This window comes from Adiantum capillus-veneris, chromosome 9, assembly GCF_014529385.1.
Source record: "Adiantum capillus-veneris isolate H3 chromosome 9, ASM1452938v2, whole genome shotgun sequence".
Lineage (NCBI taxonomy): Eukaryota > Viridiplantae > Streptophyta > Polypodiopsida > Polypodiales > Pteridaceae > Adiantum > Adiantum capillus-veneris.
The window spans coordinates 117,092,167-117,117,091 of NC_140939.1; the positions used below are offsets into that span (position 1 = coordinate 117,092,167).

General features: G+C 41.1%; 1 protein-coding gene across 3 annotated transcripts in view; it reads left to right on the forward strand.

The window, feature by feature from the left end:
* Window positions 1-2,361: 2,361 nt before the first annotated feature.
* The window catches only part of LOC147451047 (uncharacterized), a 57,326-nt gene continuing 34,762 nt past the window's right edge, over window positions 2,362-24,925 (forward strand). For 2 of the 3 annotated variants that reach the window (XM_086520004.1, XM_086520003.1), the window contains exons 1-2: window positions 2,362-2,773; window positions 2,848-2,926. Coding sequence is in view for 1 of the 3 variants with exons in the window: in XM_086520005.1 (XP_086376131.1) it covers window positions 2,764-2,773; window positions 2,848-2,926; window positions 3,761-4,118 (447 nt within the window). In the remaining 2 variants the exon portion in view is untranslated. Of the gene's footprint in view, window positions 2,774-2,847; window positions 2,927-3,760; window positions 4,858-24,925 lie in introns of those variants that run through there. The other variant, XM_086520005.1, reaches the window with a different exon arrangement.

Sequence of the window (24,925 nt, forward strand, 5' to 3'; positions counted from 1 at the left end):
TGCCTAGCGAGGGCTCTCTCCAGATGCAATCACCTATGCTTATATCTTAAAAGGCATGTGGCTCTACACACAAAAATTCACAATTGTCTTGTTACTCGGATGCCATTGAAAAGAGATGTTGTGCTCTCCTTGGTCAATGTGTGTGCCAAATGTGGTGCACTTGAGAAAGCACAAATAGTATCTTGGAATGTACTGATTGGAGTAGGGCCATAAATCTCTAGGCTGTTTTCAGCATATGCCAATCGACTATGGTCTAGCATTATTTGCAGCTTCACCCAAAGAGAGGAGAGAATTGCAAAAGCAACAACAAAAGACATGCTTGATTCCATTCCAAAGAATCTAAATCTTCCTTAGGAATATCCCATGCAAGAATCCAAGAGGAACATCTCCCTCAAGAACTGCAATCTAGGATTTTTTGTGTATGACATATCGGGTTGGAAGAAGGTTTCATTTGTTAAGGTACACGTTATATCATCAATGCAAATACTAGCGACTTGGTGGTGGAACAACAAAAGGAACATTTGACACTCGATCAACATCAGATTTATTGAAAAGATTGTAGATGAACATGATAAAGGTTGAAGAACTTCTGTGATGTCGAACGAAGGGACACTTTGAAAGTGGACCATAGTGTGACAATTAGAATATCACAAGCCAACATAAATCAACGATAATGAGTTCTTCCTCGTCCATTTGCAAGATTTTTGAAATAAGAAAGTCCTTCCAACATTGGAAGAGAAGCATAAGTCCCCCTTCAACACTAGAGGGGATAAAAGTGGTGAGGGAAGGGCACATTCCCTACGGTATAATATGTGGAGAATGGTGTCAACTCCACACCATACGTATGTATGATTTTTTGTTTTTTTAATAAATTGGGCACAAAACTTCCAATTCACGAAATGCATCTTCCTCCATCTGTTAAATTTATTGTTTACAAATTTTATCCTCCACATATTCGTTAATGTCAAATTTCATTTGTCTTGTGAGGTCGTGGAGCTTTTGGTAAAAGCTTTGTGGAGAGATGCTACACCGCCTCCAAAATAAGAGATGATATGAGGTGAAAGATAAAACACTACTCCTCTTCTTTAATTCACACCATGTCTAGAGTGAATCAATTAAAGCTCTAGGTTGTTTTGAGCGAGTGCATCTCTCCAACTTAGTTACCTATTCTTTCGTCTCAAAGGTGATGCTTACATCTTGAAGCAAGTGGCATCATCAAGATGCTGGCGTTCGTGATCTGATTCTTGCCTAGCTTTTGTTTCTTTAGGTTCTAAGCAGGACACAATAGGTGGCAAGCACGCACCAAGGAATTAAATTATCCTTTCCATGAGGGATGTGGACCAAACAATAAGGCAAGATTGTCTACTGATGAAAAGATCTTTGGATGAGGATGGCCCTTGTAGGTAGCCTTTAAAGAGAACAAGTTCACTTGAGAGATAGATGTGACGTCAGGCTATGGAACAAAACATGTGTACCATGATGTGTGTCATCTATCTATCATCTAGGCGTGTCTCTCCTAAGAGCCCTTGTAGTACCAAAACTGTTTGCGGTGTAGCCTTGGGACTCTCGATCCTTGAGTTGTAATTATCTCCCACTCTCTCAAACTATTCTTATAGGCTCCATGAGTGCCTCATGTGTATTTGGAGCAAGAAGCACTTTGGACTGCATAACATGTAGTAGAGTAGGAAAGCCTACTCAATGTCTAAACCATGTGTTGACTTGAGTGTATCCTGCTAAACATCGGAATGGCAAAGAAGCTTGAACGGTTTTCAAAGCGAAAAGAGCCTCTCTCGAGATGCAATCACCTATTACGTACCTTGAAGGCAAGCACTATCACTTTTTTACTTCTTACCATATACATAGTGAAGCAATCAAGGCAAACTAGTTTTAGCAGATGCAAAGAGAGGGTATCTCTCTAAATGCAATCACGGACACTTTCACCTTGAAGGCATGCGGTTGTATCATTATGGATCTCTTGCATTGGGAGTCTCTCTTACCCTCAAAACTCTCATGGTGTGTTTGTCATCTCTCTCTCTCTCTCTCTCTCTCTCTCTCTCTCTCTCTCTCACCAATCGTTTGAGTTGTCACGCAGCAATAGGTTTTGGCCAAGGTGAGAGAAGGCGAGAAAGGGGTTGGGAGGCAAGAAGGTGAGTATGTGAGGCCAGACGCAGGGCAGGGTGAAGAACCGGTTAACTAAAGAAACTAAGGGCACAATTGAACATTTGCCGGTTTTTAGGTCAAAAATTAAAGATTAATAGATTTTTACATTAAAACCTTTAAATATTTACAAATTTTTGTCAAGGCAACCTCATAATCTAGGCAAGATTCTGGATGTGAAAGGGGGGGGGGGGGGGGGGGGGCGGTGTGCTGCATGGGGAGCTGGCCCTGGCGAGCACTACTTCATTGTGAAGCAGTGTTAACACGTGATCAGTGCCTCCAAGGCAAAGCAGACTCTCCCAGTATAAGTGAAGGCTCCAGCCTTGATCAGCCTTCTTCTCCCCCCTAGCTTGTCTCCATTGGGCCTGGCCTTCTCCCGCCGGCTCACTGCCTGCCTCTTCTAGAAGGCCTGGCCCACTGCCTTCCTCTTCTATGCACGTCAATTTCTCTCATCTCCAGTGCACATATCTGCTTCTCTTTCCTTCATCGCACATCTGCTTCTCTCTCATATGAAGCAGCAAGTGCGCGTGCAGATCTGTGTCTTCAACAGCAAGCGGAGCTAGATCTCCTTACCTAACTTTCTATGATTGCACATCGTGCACCATCATGACTGCAGGTTGGTGTTAATTTGGTGTAATCTTTAAGTAATTTGCAAGTCTGTAATGTAATCGAATGTGTGTGGCAATCAAGGTCAAGATTTGGATCAATGGGAATTACAACAAGGTTCGATATACTATGCACAAGACAAGGCATCGTCTCCAGCTCCCAAGTAAGCTTACTCTTAGTTACTGTTACTGTTGGGATTTTTGTGTCGGTAGTAGTAGAAAGAGAAAAAAGTCTCACGAACCAACTGTCGTTAGAATTAGGGCCTGTGTAAAAATTGCCCTTCTATACGTCGGGAGGTTCTACTTAAACTTCTCATGCAGTATGTCTTCTTATTGCATTGTTCCATAAGAGATTCGGAAGGGAAAGTTGAAAATAGGCCCTTCTAACAGTGTTCACATTAAACAAAAATCCCAACCAGTGAGAAAGAGAACAAAGCTGAATTTCTTCTGGTTTTCGGGTCAAAATATGACGGATTTTCCGGTTTTTACACTAGGATGTGTGAAATTTTATGTTTTCTTCTAGTAAGGCCTAAATCCCAAACTCTAGTTGGGGTTTTCTAATTTTAGCTGTGGAAATTACAATAAAGGACGGTTTTCTGTGCTACACAGCTTCCAGAGTTCTTGACCCTGTCTCTTGAAAGAGTCGGGTGGCCTTCAGATCCTGACTCCACAACGGCAGTGAGTGAGGCTGAGTGGTAGTGGCCATGAGTGAAAGTTTTAGTATGTTGCCTCAGTAGCAAATGTTTAATGTTGCCGACTTTTAGATCTCATAGTTGGAGTCGTAGAAGTTGCCTTTTTTGCTCCCTTCCTGCATTTTGATTTTAACAAGGAAATGTGTGCTATTCACTTTTAGAAACTGTTTTATTATTACATGCTCTTACAGGTAGGGCTTTCTTGGTTTTCCAATTTTGAAGCTTTCTTTAATTAGGTTGAGCCTTTTGTAAGTGCTTTATATCTATCTGGTTTTAAGTTACAAAACCTTTTTCTCCATCTGCAAGGAAACCAGCACTCAGGACCTTCGAAACCGTTTTGGATACCAATCGAGATCTTGCGAGATCAACGAAGATACAGGATGGCACAACGAAGGTGCTTTTGTCTTCAAACAAAGAACTAAAGTCCACAGACCTGATTCAATCTCCCCCCAAGGACTACACCTATCTTTTGGTCCAAAATTCTCTCACAGAAGGTGGGGGGAGTAGCATACAAGACGAACTACTGAACCAAGCAGCTAGAATAACTACTTTAGAGGAGGAGTTGGACAAGATGAAGGAAAAATTAAATCCTATTTATGGGTTGCATTGTCTTTTGACTAGAGAGATAATACCCTTCACTCACCACACTGAAGCTAGTGGATGAAGAGCAAGTACATGAGGAGACCTGACGACAGCCATAGGGAGAGACTAAGAAAAGACTAGCGACACATGCAGATGGATAGATTCAGAATTGGTAGCCAGTATAGCTACTTGGTTTTACTCAGACGTAGGTGCTGTAGAAGCCAGTTGTGGTCAATCTTGGAGGAGACCGAAGTGACATTTCTCAAGGCGAGATGAACAAAGAGCAAAGAAGTGGTATGAAAGTATCTCTTGGAAGATGTTATTTGCCGCTATGGACGCATTGGAAAAATATTTGGTGATAGAGGTGAATTGGATGTTGAACAACCAACAGAATTCTTTTCAAGGATGGGTGTGAAGCTTCCTCTTCCTACACTTATAACCCTAAAGATAACGGCAACAATGAAACAAAAGATTTGAAATGGAGGTGACACTATGTCTATGAGTATTCGATCTCCCCTATCCTGTCCCTATTATACTTGTGCACCATCACACAACAGATGTCCCATATGGGAGTGCACATGACCTATCCTATTACAACCAACACACATCTATTCCCAAAGCTACTAAGGAAGCAAAGTATGAACCTAGATAGATGTGTTGTATGGGAGTAACTTATCTAATACATAGGGCTAGTATATACCGTCTGCAAACACTCCCCATCTTAAATAGGGATAGTATGCAAGTAACACTCATATTGCTTTAACAGAAGCAATTCATTCAACCAATAAGATCATTTCACCATGATGATGGTATTTCACGTAGTCCCATAGCCTATTATGATGTCTGCAGAGCACATTATGAAATGGTTTGTATTGCATGGATACTTATGAAAGACATGCCTCAAATTCCTTGCTTGTTTGTACTCCTTCTATGGCTGAAATCGAGTTATGGCATGCACATTTAAATCATTTAAACTTCAATAGCTTGGTTTATTTACAAAAGCATGATATGGTGGTTGGTTTGTGTAACATTGAATGGCCTAGTAACTTGTGTGTAGTGGAAAATAGCATGAACATAGTGAGCATTTCATTAGAATAGATTCCTAATGAGATTAACAAGAGTGCTTGGATGGAGAGAGCAACAAAAAGAATAACACCTAGTTAGATAGCATGAACAATACTTCAAAAGAGAGAGAAATTAAGCAATTGAGAATAGTTGAGGACCGGATTTGCATGGAGCTGGTCCTCCCTCCAAAAGGCTTTGTATTATGGTTCTCCCATCAAGAGAGACATTTTAGAATACAATCCTTTGTGTTCCTTCAATACTAGATAGTGCAATGAAGATGGAAACTTCAAGCACTAAGCAAAACACTTATCAAACACAACATCAATTCCCTCACGGTCTCAAACCCAAGACCTCACACACCTTCGAAGATGGTGAGAGCTAGCGGGGTATGAGAGTAGATTGAGAGGAAGAAAGAGTAGTATTATGAGAAAGAAGTACATCTCCTCACATAATCACTCATATTAGCATAGAGTTGTTGGTGTAGGCCTCCCTTCTCACAAGCTTGGAGTAGGTGGTAAGCTTTCCATTAAAGCTTGAGAAGAGAGAGAGAGAGTCTCTTCTTTTTCCATACATAGACTAGTGTGAGTGTGTAATGCAATCATGCCTTGAGAAAATCAGGTCCTCTCTCTCTTGGTCGACCCCTCTTGCTCTTTGCTCATGCAGACACCCCATTGGACCTCCCCAGGCTTAGCCAATAAGATTTCTAGGAGCATAAGTGATAGCCTTCTAACATGTGTCCCCCTTTCCCCTTTTGTGAGAGCTTTAGGTAATGAATAAATGCAGCTAAACTCTAATTGGACCGTTCCTCATAGCCAATAGGAATCAAGCAAACCATTGGGCTATCGAATGCTCATTGGACCCCTTGGGAGACTGTCCAATAGTCTTCTAGAGAGCTTAATTCTTATTGGTTCTTTTATTAAGTGTTTTTAAATTAGTTAAAGTAGATTCACTCTAGCATAATTGTCATTGGTCCACCTCCATGGTCATCCAATAGGATTAGAGTACACCTTGTGGGCATCTGGGCTAGGGAGCTGACATGTGTCCCTCATCCCCTTTGTGTAAAGGGAGCTTGTGTGTGTGTGTGTGTGTGTGTGTGTTTGTGTTTGTGTTTCTCTCTCATCCCCTACTAGCAAGGCTCGCCCCCTCCTATGTAGGGATTATGGAGACTTTTTGGGACACACACAAAGCATCCAATTTCCCTAGTGTTTGGCCTTTGGACACAACCTTTGAATTTTGGAACCTTAGCATTTTGGAAGTCTTAATGGGCTGAACCTTAGAATCTTTTTAGCCCATTGTTGCACCTTGATCTTTTGCAGATGGCCCCCCCTTAAGATCCCTATTTTCCCTCCTTTGGATCCCTACTGTGGCCAGTCTGCCAGCTTAACCAATATTCTAGCTTTTTCTCCCCTGGCACTTCCCCATATTAAATGATCAGTTTAACATGAGGAAATCATTTAGGAGAATTAGATATTAGTTTTTATGACATTACCTCTCTCTTGAAATCATAGTCGTCCTCGACTATGGGGTAGAGAAGATAAAGCATATTCATTAGTCCTTTTCCTAGTGGGTAGAGGATCCCTATGTTACCCTATGACATCGCTCCAGAATAGATGACTAGTCTATTTGGTGCTTGAGAGCCTAAGCTGCCACAAGCATGTCTGCACATTAGTCCTATCAATCTTCCATAGTAAAGTGACAAGCTTTACTTGGTGTTCAAGAGATGTCGTCTCCGCAAACTTGATCTAAGCATGCATACTAATTCATTTTTGTGCACAATAAAGGAAAAGAGAGTCTTATAAGACAAAAACTTTGTTCCTTTTTAACATTTGTACATTTGCTTACTCTAGGGAAGCATTGTAAGCATTGACAAGGTTTAGGTTATCCTTTAGTTGTATGCCTTGCATCCATCTAGCATCTTCAAAAGGATATTTCTTAAACTTAATATAAGGTATTGTCGGATAGTCTTACCGCCTCTTAGTATCTTGTCTTGGCCGTCGTGTGCCTTAATCGAGCCTTGGGAAATTTGAGTAAGACCCAATCATTTTCTTTAAAGGCTTGGGCTCTTCTGTGCTTGTCAGCAGCAACAAACTTTTGCCTTTGTTGTGAGATAGAGATAGCATCCTTAATCTTTTGGAAAGATTCTTGTAGGTCTCGGCTATACTCATCTACAACGAAGATCTTCTTGTGTACCTTAAGTAGCAGGGGACTTTTTGGTCTTCCCTCAATTACCTCAAAAGGTGCTTTTCCCGTGGAAGTATGCACAATGTTATTGTAGGCATACTCCACTAAGGGTAATTACTTCTCCCATTGGGATCTTTGATCTACTTCCGTTACATAGGCTTTTAGTAGATCAAGAATTGTTAGGTTAGCTATTTCACTTTGGCCATCTGTTTGCGGGTGATAGGCCAAAGAGAAGTTTAGCCTTTTTCCTAAATTCTCAAAGAGACCCTTCCAAAAATTACTGGTCATTCTAGGATCCTATCCAACGCTATGGACATTGGCAAGCCATGGTACTTGAAGATTTGTGAAATGAAGAGGGTTGCCATTTGATGGGCTTTGATAGTCTTTTTGACACGTATAAAATGAGCTTGTTTACTGTCTACTATCATCCATATTCCCGTATTCCCATGGATAGACTTAGGCAATCCAAAGATAAAATCCATATATATGCTCTCCCATGGTTAATTAGGGATTGGCAAAGGTTGAAGCAATCCAGGTTGCTTCCTTCTATCAAACTTTGTCTTTTGGCATACCACACATTTAGAAACATACTCTTGTATGTTTGCTTTCATGGTAGGCCGATAGAAATATGCTTCAATCCCCTTTAGGGTAGACTCAATCCCTCTATGTCCTGCATAAGGAGGAGCATGAGATTCATACACTACTTTCTCACGGAGTGAGTTAGTACCACATAGTCTATTGCCATAGAGAAGATAAACATCTTGTAAATGATTCCTCTTTCTTCCCTAGTGCAAGGGCTGAAATCACATCTCTAAAATCAGGATCAATAGTATACTCATCTATCATAGAAGATAGATCATAGTGAGTTGCTATGGAAACCGCATTCACTCTCGGCCGCTTGAGAGTGCATCGGCTACTTGATTATGCTTGTCAGCAATGTGAGCAATATGAAAGTGAAATTGCAAAAGGAAATTTTCCCACCTCATTTGTTTGTTGGAGAGCTTGGTCTACGTCATGAAGTACTTAAGGCTTTGGTGATCCGTTTGCAGAATGAAAGGAGTCCCCAATAAATAGTGCTTCCATGAGTCTAAGGCATCTAGCACTGCAAGGAGTTCCTTTTCATATATGCCTAGTGCTTGCTCAACAGGGTCGAACCTTTGACTTTCATAGCCTATGGCGTGCCCTTCTTGGAGCAAAACAGCTCCAAGGCAATCACCACAAGCATCACATTGGACCTCAAATGGCTTTGAGAGATCCGTTAGTGTAAGCACAGGTTGAGAGATAAGCTTTTCTTTAAGCTTTTCGAAAGCATTGTTCTCCTTGGCAGACCATGTGTACCTAAAGTTTTTCTTTGTTAGGTCATGTAATGATCGCTATTAGTGAGAACTTTTCTATGAAGCGTCTATAGTATGCACGCATACCTATAAAGCTTCTTAGTTCATGAAGATTCCTTGGTTTAGGCCATCCTTTTATTACCTCTAGTTTTGATGGGTCTATTTGGATGCCATCTTGAGAGGTAATGTGACCTAAATACCGAATCTCTTGTAAGAAAAATTCACTTTTCTTTCTATTAACATAAAGTTTATTCTCTCTTAGAACTTGAAATATTACCTGGAGGCCCGTGCTTGTGTCCGTCTAATGAATTAGAGTAGATGATGATATCATCAAAGAACACTCCAGTAAAGGTTTGGTGAGGCCTGAATAGCTTCTCCATCAAGTGGTTGGATGTGGCTAGAACATTGGTCAAGTCAAAAGGCATGACAATGTATTCGTAAAGACCAAACGTAGTGTGAAATGCGGTCTTTACAATGTCTTGATCAACTATCCTTATTTGATGATAGCCACTTTTTAGGTCAATTCTAATGAAGTAGGTGGACCTTTGTAGCTTATCAAATAGGTCTTCTACCCGTGGAACGGGAAACCTATTCTTGATAGTGATCCTATTTAGTGCTCTATAGTCAACACACATATGATATGTGCCGTCTTTCTTTTGCACCAATAGCACAGGAGAACAAAATGGAGATGAGCTAGGCCTAACTATGCCCTTCTCAACTAACTCATGCACTGGCCGCATAATCTCCTCTTGTTGAGCTTGACAAACTCTATAAGGAGGTTTATTAGGCGGTGAACTTCCTGGAAGGAATTCAATTGCATGGTCATCGTTGCCTCGTTTAGGAGGTAGCCCACAAGGGATGTCGTCAATAAAGACATCTTGAAACCCCTTGAGAAAATTGGATAACTCTAATTCCTTGTGAGTGTGTTTAATTTCTTTTGTTAAAACATTAGGTTCATTTTGAGAATCTTTAACAAAAATCATGTACACGGAAATAGAGCTCTTTATTGACTTATTGAAAGCTTGTGTATGTACAATGGGTATGGTGTTACCCATTTGCTTGGCATCTATGTACATATCTTTTTCCCTGAACCGAAAGTAGATTTTTCTTTTAGGGAATTTAACATTGGTAGCCATGCGATCAAACCATGGTGCCCCTAGGATTACATCCTCATGCTTGACAGGAGAGATAAAGAAGTCCTCTTTGTACACATAGCTTTGGACATGGATCCTCAATTTCCCGATTGAGGGAGTGGTTGAAGCTTCTTGCCCCTTGAAAGCACTGTCTGCGGGTAGGACATCTCCCATCTCGTAAGCTTGTATGCCTAGCTTGGTGGCCAACTCTGTGGATATGAAATTGTGAGTAGAGCCAGGGTCAAAGAGAATAAAAGCATCATGTTCTCTTACCTTTCCCCAAGCATGGCATAGAGGAGATCCTTTGGGGTGAGTTTCCTCCGCTTGGATTTCGACCAAGGTAGCTCTAGGAGGTTTGTGGCATGTGTTCTTTTGGGGACAAGCGCGGTACGCATGCTCTTGCTGGCCACACTTGAAACAATGGTTATCCTTGCGATAGTGCTCAAGGTCTTTAGAAGAGAGTTTGTTTTTGCCTTTGTAAACTCCCTTCTCCTTAGCTTTGCTGGAGTTGCCCTTATGAGACTTTTGGACATTTTCCTTCCCCTTAGGCTCATTGGAACCCTTGTTTTCTGTGGGCTTAAAATTTCTTTTAGCCTGCATTTGGAAATTGATTCGAGAAGCCACCATAGTATGGTGTATAACCGCCGATATGGTGCGTGGCATTTGGGAGTTGACATACTCTGCCATTTCTTCAGTTAAGCCCGCACGAAATTGTTGCTTTTGCTCTCCAAAATCCAATTTCTTGAAGACAGTGGCTTTGAGTTGTAAGTCCCAAACCTTGTCCTCATATTTGTGAATGGATTCATAGGGAGAGAGCTTCAAGCTTTGCCATTCGGTGAGTACTTTGTCTTTGGCATTTGTGGGCAAAAACTGCTTCATAATGGAAACTCTTAAAGCTTTCCATGTTCATGAAGCTTCACCGTTGGCCCGTAGGCTAGACCATCATTGTCTGGTAGACTTTTGAAAGTGCATAGCTACATGGCATAGCTTACAGGACTCTGTAAAGCCCTCATCTCCAAACGCCACATCGAACTGTTGGATAAAGGCCAAGACTTTGTCTGTAGCACCAAAGGTGCCATCGTAGGTAAGTAAAGAGATGCTCTTCCCTCCCTCTTTGAAGTTCTTGAGCTTGGACAACCTCTTCCACGTGGCATAGGATTCCTATGGCCTCTTCTTTTTGATGGTTCAAAGGTTGCACCATCACTTTCTTTAGAAGATGAAGAATTTGAGGAAGATGGAGAAGTCGGTGACCTCTTTCTCACCTTTTTCTTGCCTTGATCTTCTTTGTCTTCACCATCACTTTCATAAGAGGAAGAGGATGAAGAAGATGGAGAAGAGGGTGTCGTCTTTCTCACCTTTTTCTTCTCTTGCTTTTTGTCATCCCTCTTTGAAGTATGGTGTGGAGAAGTATGTGATGGTCTTCTCCGTTTTGGAGGTGATGGAGAGCGTTTAGCCCACCGTCTTCGTGGAGCCATCTCCGCCAAGGTGGCAAGAGACTCACTTCTTTCTTGTTCCTTTGGTGGGGGCTCTTGAATTCTCCTTTCAGAAGGAGATGCATCATCAAGGAGCAAATTTCTGAGCCCTTCATATGGATCCTCTTCTTCTTCCTGAATCGGAGAGAGGCCTCTTTTGGAAGTCTCGCCAGGAGGCTTCCTAGGTGATCTCTCGTCATGGTGGGGAGTTTGGAGAATCCCATGAGCACAAAGCTGCCGTTGCACTTCACTTTGGAGGGATGGATTGCCCATGGCTCGTTGAAGCCTAGAAACAAGATAGTTGACAAGCATCAGGGCATCATTAGTAGCCTGCTCATTAGCAAAATCAAAGTTATCAACATCAATTTGACTCTCTTTACTATTGTCATTCATTCTAACAACTTTTAGGTGTAAACGTTTTAGGTGTACTTTGGCACTTCAAGCCCTAGTTTCTACTCCTCTTTACCCCTTTAGAAAAAGCACTCAAGCTACTGTACCCGTGGCTCGAATACCATTAATTGCAAGGAATAGAAGAGAGGGTTGTTCAACACCAAAACAACACCGGCTCCTGTCAAGCTTCTAATAGCTCAATAGTGGTTAAGCCATAGGCAAGCCCCATAGGACTCCACTATTAAGTCCATAGCTCTCGAGCGACGGTGATGCCCCGTTAACTGCACAAAGGCAGACGCACTGCAAGGTTGAAAAATCCCTATTCTACTTACTCACATGCAATTAATAATACCAACCATTTATAGCTAGCTTGAGGACCTCCCTTCTTGAGCAAGAAAAGAGAAACCTTGTGCTCTGATACCAATGTAGCATTTAATGGCCTAGTAACTTGTCTGTAGTGGAAAATAGCATGAACATGGTGAATATTTCATTAGAATAGATTCCTAATGAGAAATAACAAGAGTGCTTGGGTGGAGAGAGCAACAAAACGTATAACACCTAGTTAGATAGCATGAACAAGACTTCAAAAGAGAGAGAAACTAAGCAATTGACAACAATTGAGGACCGAATTTGCATGGAGCCGTGGTCCCCCCTCCAAAAGGCTTTGTATTATGGTTTCTCCCATCAAGAGTGACATTTTACAATACAATCCTTTGTGTTCCTTCAATATTAGCTAGTGCAATGAAGATGGAAACTTCAAGCACTAAGCAAAACACTTATCAAACACAACCTCAATTCCCTCACGATCTCAAACCCAAGACCTCACACACCTTTGAAGATGGTGAGAGCTAGTGGGGTATGCGAGTAGATTGAGAGGAAGAAGGAGTAGTCTTACAAGAAAGATGTACATCTCCTGACATAATCACTCATATTAGCATAGCTTAGCTTAGTAATTAGCATGGTAGAATAGATGAGCATGCATTGAAGCTTGGCTCTTGGTTGGATTTGCATCACAAAGCCAAGAGTTGTTGGTGTAGGCCTCCCTTCTCGCAAGCTTGGAGTAGGTGGTAAGATTTCCAACCCTTTGCTCTTAAAAAGTATCGCTGGTTTTCCCTGCATAATCTGGGCGCATGGTCGAATACATCTAGTAAGCTTGAGAAGAGAGAGAGAGAGAGAGAGTCTTCTAAGTCTCCACACAGAGACTAGTATGAGTGTGTAATGCAATCATGCCTTGAGAAAATCAGCCCCCCCTCTCTCTTGGTCGACCCCTCTTGCTATTTGCTCATGCAGACACCCCATTGGACCTCCCCAGGCTTAGCCAATAAGATTTCAGGAGCATAAGTGATAGTCTTATGACATGTGTCCCCATTTCCCATTTTGTGAGAGCTTTAGGTAATTAATAAATGCAACTAAACTCTAATTGGACCGTGCCTCATAGCCAATAGGAATCAAGCAAGCCATTCGGCTGTTGAATGCTCATTGGACCCCTTGGGAGACTGTCCAACAGTCTTCTAGAGAGCTTAATTCTTATTGGTTCTTTTATTAAGTGTTTTTAAAATAATTAAACCAGATTTAGTATAGCCTAATTCTCATTGGTCCACCTCCATGGCCATCCAATAGGATTGAGTACACCTTGTGGGCATCTAGGCTAGGGAGCTGACATGTGTCCCTCATTCCCTTTGTGTAAAGGGATCTTGTGTGTGTGTGTGTGTGTGTGTGTGTGTGTGTGTTTATCTCTTATTCCTCTACTTGCAAGGCTCGCCCCCTCCTATGTAGGGATTATGAAGACTTTTTGGGACACACACAAAGCATCCAATCTCCCTAGTGTTTGGCCTTTGGACACAACCTTAGCATTTTGGAAGTCTTTAACACTAGGTTGGTAATGGGACACTTTTATGTCCTGTTAAGTGACCATTTTCCTTGAATTATGTCAAGAGTTTCAAAATGTATTTTGAGGTGCTACCTATCTAGAAAGTTGTCTCATGAGCTGAAAAAAACTCGACATTTTTTTGGAATATCAATTCCATCTTTAACCTTGTCCTTGCACAACATTTCACAACCTAAACGGTGTGAAAAAACGGGTACTGTTTTTGGCTTTTTTCAACTTTTTGCAACTATACCACTCTAGAATTCATTTTCGTGAGGTCTATAATGCTAGAGAACTATCTTTAGTAGGCCTCAACATGTTCTGATGCTTCTAGGGAGAAATAAATATTAAAGTTGTAAGTTATGACCAAATTACAAAAATTGTCAAATCCTATTTTTTAGCCAATTTTAGCCCTTCTATGATTTTTTTGGTGGATTTCATGATGTCCAAATGCATTTTTTATTTTCTATGTCGCATATTGTAACATAAAGCTAATATTCCTTGAGTTTTGGGGCACCTAATACCCTATTTTACATAGTATACAACGATGGTTGATTTTTTCAATTATAGAAGAAAACGAAACATTCTAGTATATCAAGTATAGCTTTTTCAATATTGTTAATTTCTTCTGACAACTACATGCATTTTGTAGGTAGTAACCATATCTAGTCATAAGGATCAAATTGGTTAGATATTGAATAGTTTCTATGGGATTCTACAACTCATAGTGTTGAACCCAATTTTTTCATGTTTGCTGTATTTAGCACTTCATCTTTGTCCCCAAGATTCCCCTTGGTAAGAGATGTATTATTCTTTTGACATGCTCCATGGCTCCTTATGAACATAAAGAACAATAGGGAACTAAGAAAACATGCATATATAATTTGTATTGAGTGTGGCTATAGAAACTTTGATGATAGGTTTGCAGAATGGTAAAAATTCAACTTTTTTGTACCTATTTATTTTGGCAAAACAAAAAATAGTGAGTGAGAAGCAATCATATGTTCTGATCACCAACCCATTGAAGTTAACTAGGGAATTTATCTCAAGTCCTACAAAAATCCCTAATCTTATTTTTATGCAACAAAACGTAAGAAATTACTGTTTTGATGAAAATGCACTGGTCCATCAACTTTGGAGGCTTGGTGTGACCAAAAGATGAGAAATTTTACAAGTTTCTTATTTTTTCCATGTGTAGTAGGCCTTGAACTATAACCTCATGAAAGGATTTTACAAAATGAGTGGATCTACTATGGTTTTGGAGGTTTTTTTCAAAACCCTGAAAGGACACTTTTATGTCCTGTTAGGTTACCAACCTAGTGTTAATGGGCTGAACCTTAGGGTCATTTTAGCCCATTGTTGCACCTTGCTCTTTTGCAGATGCCCCCCCCTTAGGATCCCTATTTTCCCTCCTTTGGAATCCTACTGTGGCCGGTTTGCCAGCTTAACCAATATTCTAGCTTTTTCTCCCTTGCCACTTCCCCATATTAAATGACCAGTTTAACATGAGAAAATCATTTAGGAGAATTAGATATTTGTTATTATGAAAATTTCCCCACACTTGGTTCCGTTGAGAATCATGCTTGTGAAGGTTGTATACTTCATAAACTGCATTGTGTCTCTTTTCCCAAGGATGGCTCCATTCATACTGCATGGAAATTACAGCTTGTACATAGTTGTGTATGTGATCATGTGAAGGCTCCATCTTTTGGGAAGTATGTATACTTTGTTACCTTCATGGATGATGCTACTTCCCATACTTGGGTGTATCCATTGAAATCCAAGAATAAAGTTTTTCATACTTAAGGGCTTTGTGGCTATGGCTGAAAATTTCATTGGCAAAAAACTTGTTACTCTTCGCACGGATTGTGATGAGGAATACATGTCACATGAGTTTAATTCTTTTCTTTGTAACAAGTGTATTATGCATCAATGTACTGTGCTACATACACCTCAACCAAATGGTGTTGCCGAGCATAAGAATTGTACTCTTTTGGAAATGGCACAATGTATGGTTAAGAGAAAGCATCTGCCTAACAAGTTTTGGATGGAAGCACTCATGTATGCAAACTATGTATTAGCTAGGTGTGCCACTAAAGCTTTGAGAGTTGTTACACCTTATGAGACTTGGAATTGTCAAAAGCCAATGGTGAGACATGTGTTTGTTTGGTTGCTTGGCATATTCTCTTGTGCCTTCACAACAATGTCACAAAGTACAAGAGAAGGCTATAAAATGTATTTTTGTGGGACATACTCAGTGAAAGTAAGGGCTACCGTTTGTAGCATCCATTGATGAAAAAGATTTTTGCAAGTCATGATGTGGTATTTGTTGAAAATTCAGCTCATCCCTTGATTGAATGTAAAATGCAGCCAGTCATATTAGGTCTCAAGATATATTTGATATGCTTATGCCTTCGTTCCAAAGTGGTACACTAGATAATGGCCATCTAGACCAACCAAATGAGGTTCATAGAACTAAAAATTTGCTTCCAAATATGGCTGAAATTGAGCATGAGATTCATCCAATTGATGATATACAAATTGATCATGTATTGCGAGAGGATGCACTTCTATTGGGGATGCACAAGTGATTTCGAGCTGGCTAAATCAAACTATATAAGATAGTAAATTGAGTGCTCCTTTGCCTAGTAGAATAATAGCATCTACTCACCATGCATCGAGTAATTTTGTGTATTTGATGAGATGGGCAAGTGATGTTAGATCACCTCAGCCAAATCATTGGAAGACAAGATTCCCCCTCTCCCATAATTAGAGAAGCCAAAGTGATGGTTTTCTTGGCCACCCCAGCTTGCTTGAATTAAGGGTGACGAAAGTATTGATTAAACTCATTCCCAAGCAAATTTCTTGCTCTCAACTCAAACATTGGACACCAATCACAATGATGATTGTGGTTTACAACTTGTTGATTGCTGAATGAATGTCCCTACTATTTGCTGATCCTTTCTCTCCTCATCAACATGGATTTATTAAAGGTGGATCAATCTATGACAACATCTTGGCAGCCATGGTTGGGATGGAATATACCAAGTTCAAGAAACAAGAATGTGTCCTTCTCTAATTGGAGCTTGATAAGGCATATGATAGGATCACATGGTCTACAAACTTTGGGGCTAGGTCCATAAAATTTGTCAAGCTGTTAATAGTCTTGATGAAATGATTGTTGGGGTATAAAGCCCAATGTGGTCGCCCAGGTAAGTGGGCGGGCCGCCAGGTATGTACACATATTCTTTTGTAAAAACCTAATAAGAACTCACTATGCTCTACACATTACAATAGAGCGAGTTCACCATATCATCGTGCTCTTCTTCTCGCACTCTCTCTCGCGTCGCACTTCCGCTCGTACTCCTTCAACTGGTATCAGAGCTCAGATCGAGGCTCGGGGCAGCATTTGCAGGTAGCCAGAGTCACCAGCTCAGATTGGAGTGAGATTCGACAGGCGAAGACACGGCCCAAATTCTTGTGGGTAAGCCCGAAGGCCCCCGTGTTCTCAGAATTTCATTCTGAGGTCATCTCGGCCACCGTTCGGCTTCGACAAAGTTCTGCGCAGGCCGATTTTGACTACGTGGTCTCAGCAGGTGCAGATCCAACTCTGCAAATTTAGGGTTTTTGGCCTACTGCAGGTCCTGAGGATATCGACACTCCCAGAGTGTTGATTTGTGGCTGTCTACACATCGAAGGATGGCTCACAGTTCTTGGAGACGTGTCACATACGACACGGACGCATCTACACACAGACTATAGGCGACATCCACTAGTTCATCAGGTAGCTTGTGTTTGCTGCTTGATATTCCAGATTTCATCCTGACATTGTAGGTACTTCCACATGGGATGTATTGTCAGAGATGATGTATGTTTGTTGAGGGTTTGCTGGCTGTGAGTCACGCGGCAAATAACCGCCGCAACGGTTACAACATACAGTGGGAAATTTGTGGATGTATGACTTTGTGGGAAGTCTATGTACTGTTAGATTTACTACAGCCTTTGTTGAGGGTCGAGTGAGGTTTTATTTAGCTGGGGGATTCTTGAATGTTGAGATCCTTTCGGTGATACAGGTCTTGGAGCGATCCCTCGAGCACCCTTAGATAGGTAGCTAGGATGTATTGACTGTGAGTTATACAGTTGGGATTACATCTTTGCTTTACTGCCGTTGAGGCATTGTCGCAGTCTATGCTTACAGGACAGTGACAGGATAGTGCAGGACAGTGAGAGACAGTACAGGTGCAGGACAGGTTTACCCACAGCTTACAGTGTTAGAGAGACAGTGGTTTTTTGAGCTGTTTTTGGTCTGTTTTTTGAGTACACCAGAGCCATTTTACAAAGGAGACTCTACCAAAATTTCTACAGAATCTGAAGATTTCTTGGTTCATTTGACAGGGTGATATTGGTTCAGAGGTCAGTTTACAAGGAAAACTCTGCCGAATTTTTCCAAGGAAAGTAAACTACTGTGAAGTGTAGCTATGGCTGGATCACAGGACACTGCTCTTTACAATATCAAGAAATTGGATGGAACCAACTTCCCATTGTGGAAGAAGCAGATTTGGCACGTGTTGGTACAAAAGAAGCAGATAAACCTATAAAGCTCAAGGGGATCAAACCAAAAGATATGGACGAAGATGAATGGAGCGAAATGGATGAATTGGCACTTTCTACCATTATGCTGACTTTGGCAGAAAGCGTTTACTTCAATGTAGCAGACGAGATGTCGGCTTATCAAGCATGGTTAAAGCTGAGTGATCTTTATGAGAAGCAGAGTGCAGCTTCACAGGTATACTGGCTTAAGAAGCTTGTTGACTTGAAGATGAAAGAAGGGACACCTATGTCCAATCATCTGAATGAATTCAACACAATCTATAGTCAGTTGTCAGCTCAAGGTGTCAAGTTTGATGAACCTGTTAGAGCTATGTTCCTGTTGATCACATTGCCGGAAAGTTGGGACACTTTTCGCACAGCTTTGAGTAATTCTGCACCTCCAGATGGTTTGAACATAGCAGGTGTAGAAGGAAATATGCTTACTGAAGAAACCAATAGAAAGACAATGGACAAAGGCAAAGGAATAGCCTTAGTTGTCAGGGGAAGGACCAAAGAAAAGTACAAGGTGGAAAGAGGAATAAGTCTCGTAGCAAGTCCCGCAATGCTAAAGGCAAGAGTGACATAGAATGCTACCATTGTGGCAAGAAGGGTCACATGAAAAGAGACTGCAGAGAATGGAAAGCAGAAAAAGACAAAGAGAAAGCTGAAGACCATGGTGAGAAGAACAAGTCCTCAGTGAAGATTCAAGAAATAAATGTGACAAACACTGTTGCAGAGGATGATAGTTTAGTGTCAAGAGACATCTACTTCTTGAAGAATACATTGGACTCAGCTCTTCTTACAGCATCTGATGGAAATGCACTGAGTGACTGGATTATAGACTCAGGGGCATCACTTCATGTGTCTCCAAACAAGGAGTGGTTTACCTCTTATGTGCCCACTAAAGATCATGTTCGGCTAGGCAATGGGCAGACATGTGAGATCTTAGGTGTTGGAAATGTTCAGTTGAAGTTTCAGAATGGCTCTTCTTTCACGCTGAAGAATGTGAGACATGTTCCCGCAATTACAAAGAGCTTGATCAGCACAGGTTTACTTGATGATGTTGGCTACGTCACCACTTTTGGACAGAACATGTGGAAGATATCCAAGGGTTCTATGACAGTAGCACATGGAGTAAAGTCTGGAGGACTTTACATGATTTATGTATCAAATGTCTCTAAAAATGTAATCAATGTAACCGAGCAGCCTAACGTTTCTTTGTGGCATAGCTGATTAGGACATATGTCCAAGAAGGGAATGGAAATCTTGTCTCGTTCTGGTTATTTGCGTGTATTTTCATTTAATGATTTTGAATTCTGTGAACATTGTCTATATGGTAAGCAAACACAACAGCCACATAAGCATAGAAGTAGTAGAGAGATACACAGTTGGCACTTGTTCATAGCGATTTGTGTGGACGTATGCCTAACCTATCTCTAGGGGGAGCTTCTTACTTTATGACATTTATAGATGATTACTCGAGGAAAGTATGGGTTTACTTTCTCAAGCACAAGGATGAAGCGTTTAGTGTTTTCAAAACGTTTGTGACACTTGTGGAGAATCAGAGTGGCAAGAAGCTTAAATGCTTATGCACTGACAATGGTGGAGAGTATGTTTCAAAGGCCTTTCAAGACTTTTGTGAGTCAAAAGGTATAAAACGTGAACTTACTGCTCCTTACAATCCTCCTCAAAATGGTGTTGCTGAGAGGATGAATAGGACCATACAAGAGAAGGTCAGAAGTATGTTGTCAAATGCACAGCTGCCAAATGGGTTTTGGGTTGTTCAGCTGTATCAACAGCTGTTCATCTTATAAATAGATCTCCTAGCAAGGTTTTGCAGAAGGATTTAGTGGCAGAGATGGTATGGTCAGGCAAGGTGCCCTCATACAAGCATCTCAGAGTCTTTGGCTGTGAGGCATATACTCACGTTGCAAAGGAATTTAGGAACAAACTTGAGCCAAAGAGTAGAAAGTGCATCTTTCTAGGCTATGGTAATTCTGGTGAAATGGGGTACAGACTTTGGGATCCCGAATCCAGAAAGGTTATCCGCAGCAATGATGTTCACTTTAATGAAGCCAAATATCATTCTAAACCAGAGAGGGTTGAGGAGATTAGAAGAGTTGTCTTCCAAGAAGATGGACCTGCACGTGCAAGACAAAATGTCAGGGCTCAAGAGGAGCAAGGACATGATAGATTGGAACCACAGGTTGTGGCTGAGCCTGAGCCACCTATTGTGCGTAGATCTGGACGTATCACGCGACTTCTTGATAGGTTTGTTCCATCTATGAACTATGTCATGTTGACTGATTGCAATGAGCCTTCATGTTACAAGAAAGCAGTGCAAATGAAGGACTCCGGGAATTGGCAATTGGCCATGCAGTCAGAGATGACAGCTCTGCATAAAAACCAGACATGGAAGCTAGTTAAATTACCACAGGGCAAAAAGGCTCTACCTTGTAAATGGGTTTACAGGTATAAGATCACCACTCATGATAGTCAGCCAAAGTACAAAGCAAGGCTTGTTGCCAAGGGCTTTAAGGAAGAACAAGGCATTGACTTTGATGAAGTCTTCTCTCTGGTGGTCAAGATGACTACATTGAGATGCTTTCTTGCATTGGTTGCCATATTAGATTTGGTGTTTCACCAAATGGATGTCAAGACAACGTTCTTGCATGGTGATTTAGATGTGGAAATTTACATGCAGCAGCCAGCTGGGTTTGTTGAGAAAGGCAAGGAAGATTGGGTATGCCAGTTATTAAAGAGTCTTTATGGCTTTAAAACAATCATCGAGGGCATGGTACCATAAATTCCACAAGTTTATGCTTTCTCAAGGCTACAAACGTAGTGAGTTCGATCACTGTCTATATACAAAGAAGGCTAAGGATGGTAGTTGGCTGATCCTTATTTTGTATGTGGATGACATGTTGATTGCTGGCAAGCACTTGGAAGAAATTTCAGCTTTGAAGTCAAAGATGGCAAAATCGTTTGACATGAAAGACATGGGTGAGGCAAGTCATATACTTGGTATGCGCATTGAGAGAGACAGATCAAAGAAGTTGATTTGGTTATCTCAAACAGAGTATATTGACAAGGTTTTGCAACGTTTCAATATGGATAAGGGAAAGGCATTGAGTGTTCCATTGCCACCATATGTGAAACTTAGCAAACAAGATTGTCCTATGTCTGAGGAAGAACAGGCTGAAATGGATAAGATTCCATGTGCGTCTGCAGTGGGTAGTTTGATGTATGCAATGATTGCTACTCGCCCAGACATTGCATTTGCAGTGGGAGTAGTAAGTCGATACATGTCAAACCCAGGTAAGAAACATTGGGAGGCAGTGAAAGGAATATTGAGATACCTGAAAGCTACAAAGAGTATGCACATATGCTATGGGAGTTAGGAGCTAAGTGTAAAGGGTTTTACAGACTCAGATTATGCAGGTGACTTAGACAACCGAAGGTCTACGTCAGGGTATGTCTTTACATTGGCTGGTGGAGCAGTATCATGGCGTTCTAGATTACAAGATTGTGTTACTCAGTCTACTACAGAGGCTGAATATGTTGCAGCATCAGAGGCATGCAAAGAATCAATTTGGCTTAATCGACTAGTAACAGATTTGGGAATCAAAGAAGAGATGCCTGTGTTATATTGTGATAGTCAAAGTGCTATACAATTGGCTCGCAATCCAGTTTATCACTCAAAGACAAAGCATGTGGATGTGAAGTATCATTTCATCAGGGAAATGCTCGAGGATAAGCAACTTCAGCTTGTCAAAGTTCACACCACAGAAAATCCTTCTGATCTACTTACAAAAGGACTTCCCTCAGAGAGCTTTGCGCATTTTTGCAAGCAGTTAGGTGTAGGGTAGTACATCACTTCTCTACATCTCTTGCATATTAGCTTGTATAGTAGCTTCTCTCACACTTAAAGTACCACATTGGACTTTAAGTAGGAGGTTGTTGGGGTATAAAGCCCAATGTGGTCGCCCAGGTAAGTGGGCGGGCCGCCAGGTATGTACACATATTCTTTTGTAAAAACCTAATAAGAACTCACTATGCTCTACACATTACAGTAGAGCGAGTTCAGCATATCGTCGTGCTCTTCTTCTCGGACTCTGTCTCGCGTCGCACTTCTGCTCGTACTCCTTCAATGATCTCTTCGGAACTGCTATTCAACTCAAGAATAGTCGTTAGCTTTGAAGTCAAGAGATCCATTCGTCAAGGATTCCCCTTAGCTTCTCCTTGGTTTGCTGCCTGCACTCAACCCCTTATTGCAATGTTGGAAGAAGCGGCCGCAAGAGGATAGATTCAAGGGTTGCAAATCCAAGATGGCAAACAATTGATTCGCAAATGACTCATTACTCTTCCTCCAAGAAGATGAGAACAATGATAGGCATGCCTTGGAGATTTTCTAGGTGTTTGCCACAGCGTCAGGGTCTCAATGCAACATAGAAAATCAAGGCTTATTTCTTTGACACAAGGTGACAACTTTGATGCTACAAGTTGGACTAGAGAGGTTGTAAAGAGAGGTAACATCTTTCGCCACCTTGGGATGCCAGCTAGGGAAGGAATTACCACACAAGATTACCACATAGGAATTATGTTCAAGAAAAAAGAAAAAAAACTGAAGCATTGGGAATTCATCTTGATTCCTTTCCGTGCAGAGCTACCGCCCTATATAGCATTCATGTTGCCACTCCCACAATTATTCCAAAAAAATTGGAATTCCTTTTTGAAACCAATAAGGAATTCTTATGGAGGAATAAATTGACTGCTGGTAGACCCTAGCAATGGGGTAAATGGACAGGCATCGCCAAGGCAAAAGCTGAGGGTGGACTAGGCATACTTGGCCATGTTACTCATGACCTAGCTCTGTGTGCTAGATTAATCTACACCCTCGCCAATTCTTATGAGAGTTGGGATGTCATGGCAAGAGAAATGGTTGCGGAAGCCCATATGAAATCCAAAGGAGATTTATGGTCCAATCTCAACCTCCAAAACGAACTTCTTCCCCCCTTCTGGGTGAAGGCTCAAGTAGGTGGTTTTATTGGGAAGTTTATTAAACAATGTTGTAAAGCCACCGTGACACTCAAGTAGAAAGAGGAAATTAGATATTGGAAAGGGACAGCTAGACACTGGTCTCCATGTGGCCCAATTGTAGAGGATTTGAGCCTTAATAAACAATGGTTGGAAATTTCGGGGAAGCTAAATAGCAAGGGCATTGACACCTTGGATGCCATGTGGAATGAATGAAAGGGGATTGGAAAACCTTTGTGCATCTAAAGATTTGTTGTAATCTCTCAATGCAAGAGGAAGTCCTTGTCACAAGTCTTCTAGAAAAAGTTTTAGTCCTAACCCTTCTTCCCTGCTTCACACTGCTGGATTGGAAAGCTTGGATGTGACCTGGAGAAAGACTATTTAGCTCGCCCAAGTCTAACATTATCTACAAAATTCTGTGCTTTGTGGAGGAGTGGATTGATCACCTCAACAAGATTTGGTCCAAAAAATAGGCCGCAAAGAAATGGGGTCAAGTCCTTTGGAACATCTGGAGGGCCAAGTGTGAAGAAAGGGACAAAGTCTTTCTCTAGAGAGTTTTGTTTGACTTCATCCCAAGCAAGTGCAATGCCAAAGCTAGGGGCCTTGTTGAAGGTTCTTGTGTGAGATATAAGCACCCCAATGAATCCCTTTTGCACCTGTTCTAGGGATATTTGAAAAATAGCAATTTCATGTGTGCAATCTACAGGAGGGTGCACGTACTTCTGGGAACTCCCTTCTTTAGGCCCGACTTTGTTTTGGGCTCTAGGTTCATTGATGATGTTGATATTTTGATCAACATATGCATATTAAGAGCCACAATATTGAGAGCTATTTGGCCATCCAAGATTGCGCTATTGTTTCAAGGGAAGTGTGAGCCCCTGAACTCTTGTGTTGTTCTAGAAGCATGCCGGTGAGAAACACATTGTGAAAAACACATTGTATAAACCCTACAAGCTAAAGATGTAAGGATAGTCTTGTCACCCTCTGATGTATCTTTCCTTGGTCAACCCTATGAAAAGGATATGCCAAAGCTCTGTGTTACTTTGTGAATTTTAAACAGTTCAAGCTCAATAGAGCACTTTTATAAATTAAAAAAAAGGATAATATAGAGGTAGCAATGTAGATGATGCCCAAATGATGATGCTCTTAGATGACTTGAACAAAGTATCCATTGACTTGGACTATGTTTCTCAAGGGTCCCAAGTCTCGAACATCATTTCTATGTTCTTTTTTTCTCTTTCTCCGTTAATGCTCTCTATAATGGTTGCTAGTAAAGTAACTCTATGAAATGAAGGACCTTTTTAATAATTAAAGGCAAAAGAAATTTTAATTCTTCACATGAAAAAGTAGGTCAATTACTATCAAAAAGTAGGTCCCATCAATATAAATAATAATAAAATATCAATTGTATTTTCAACTCTCTTCTCCCCTAAGACTTTTTTTCTGGAAGTTGACAAGGCAAAGCATCACTTAGGCATTTCAAAACAACCTGTAAAGGAATTCATTGTGGCCCTTTAATGAAGGGACCATCCATTAACTAAACAAAGCATACAAAACAAGGTGAAAATTCACAATAGACTACATTAGAGATTAGAAAGAGTGTGAGTGAGCCACTAATCAATGTCCTCTTGGTAGAAATAAGAAAAAAAATGTCAACTATCTCTCACATGGACTACCATCATTAGCTTGCCATGTGGCATTAGGTGGCAAGCTTTATCCATAGTCAACAAGAGGTCCCAAAGATTCCATGGTCCACCAAGGCCTTATGTAGGCCAAACATTGTGCACCTTTCTCTCTTCTCCTAATGCCAGATGGGTTTG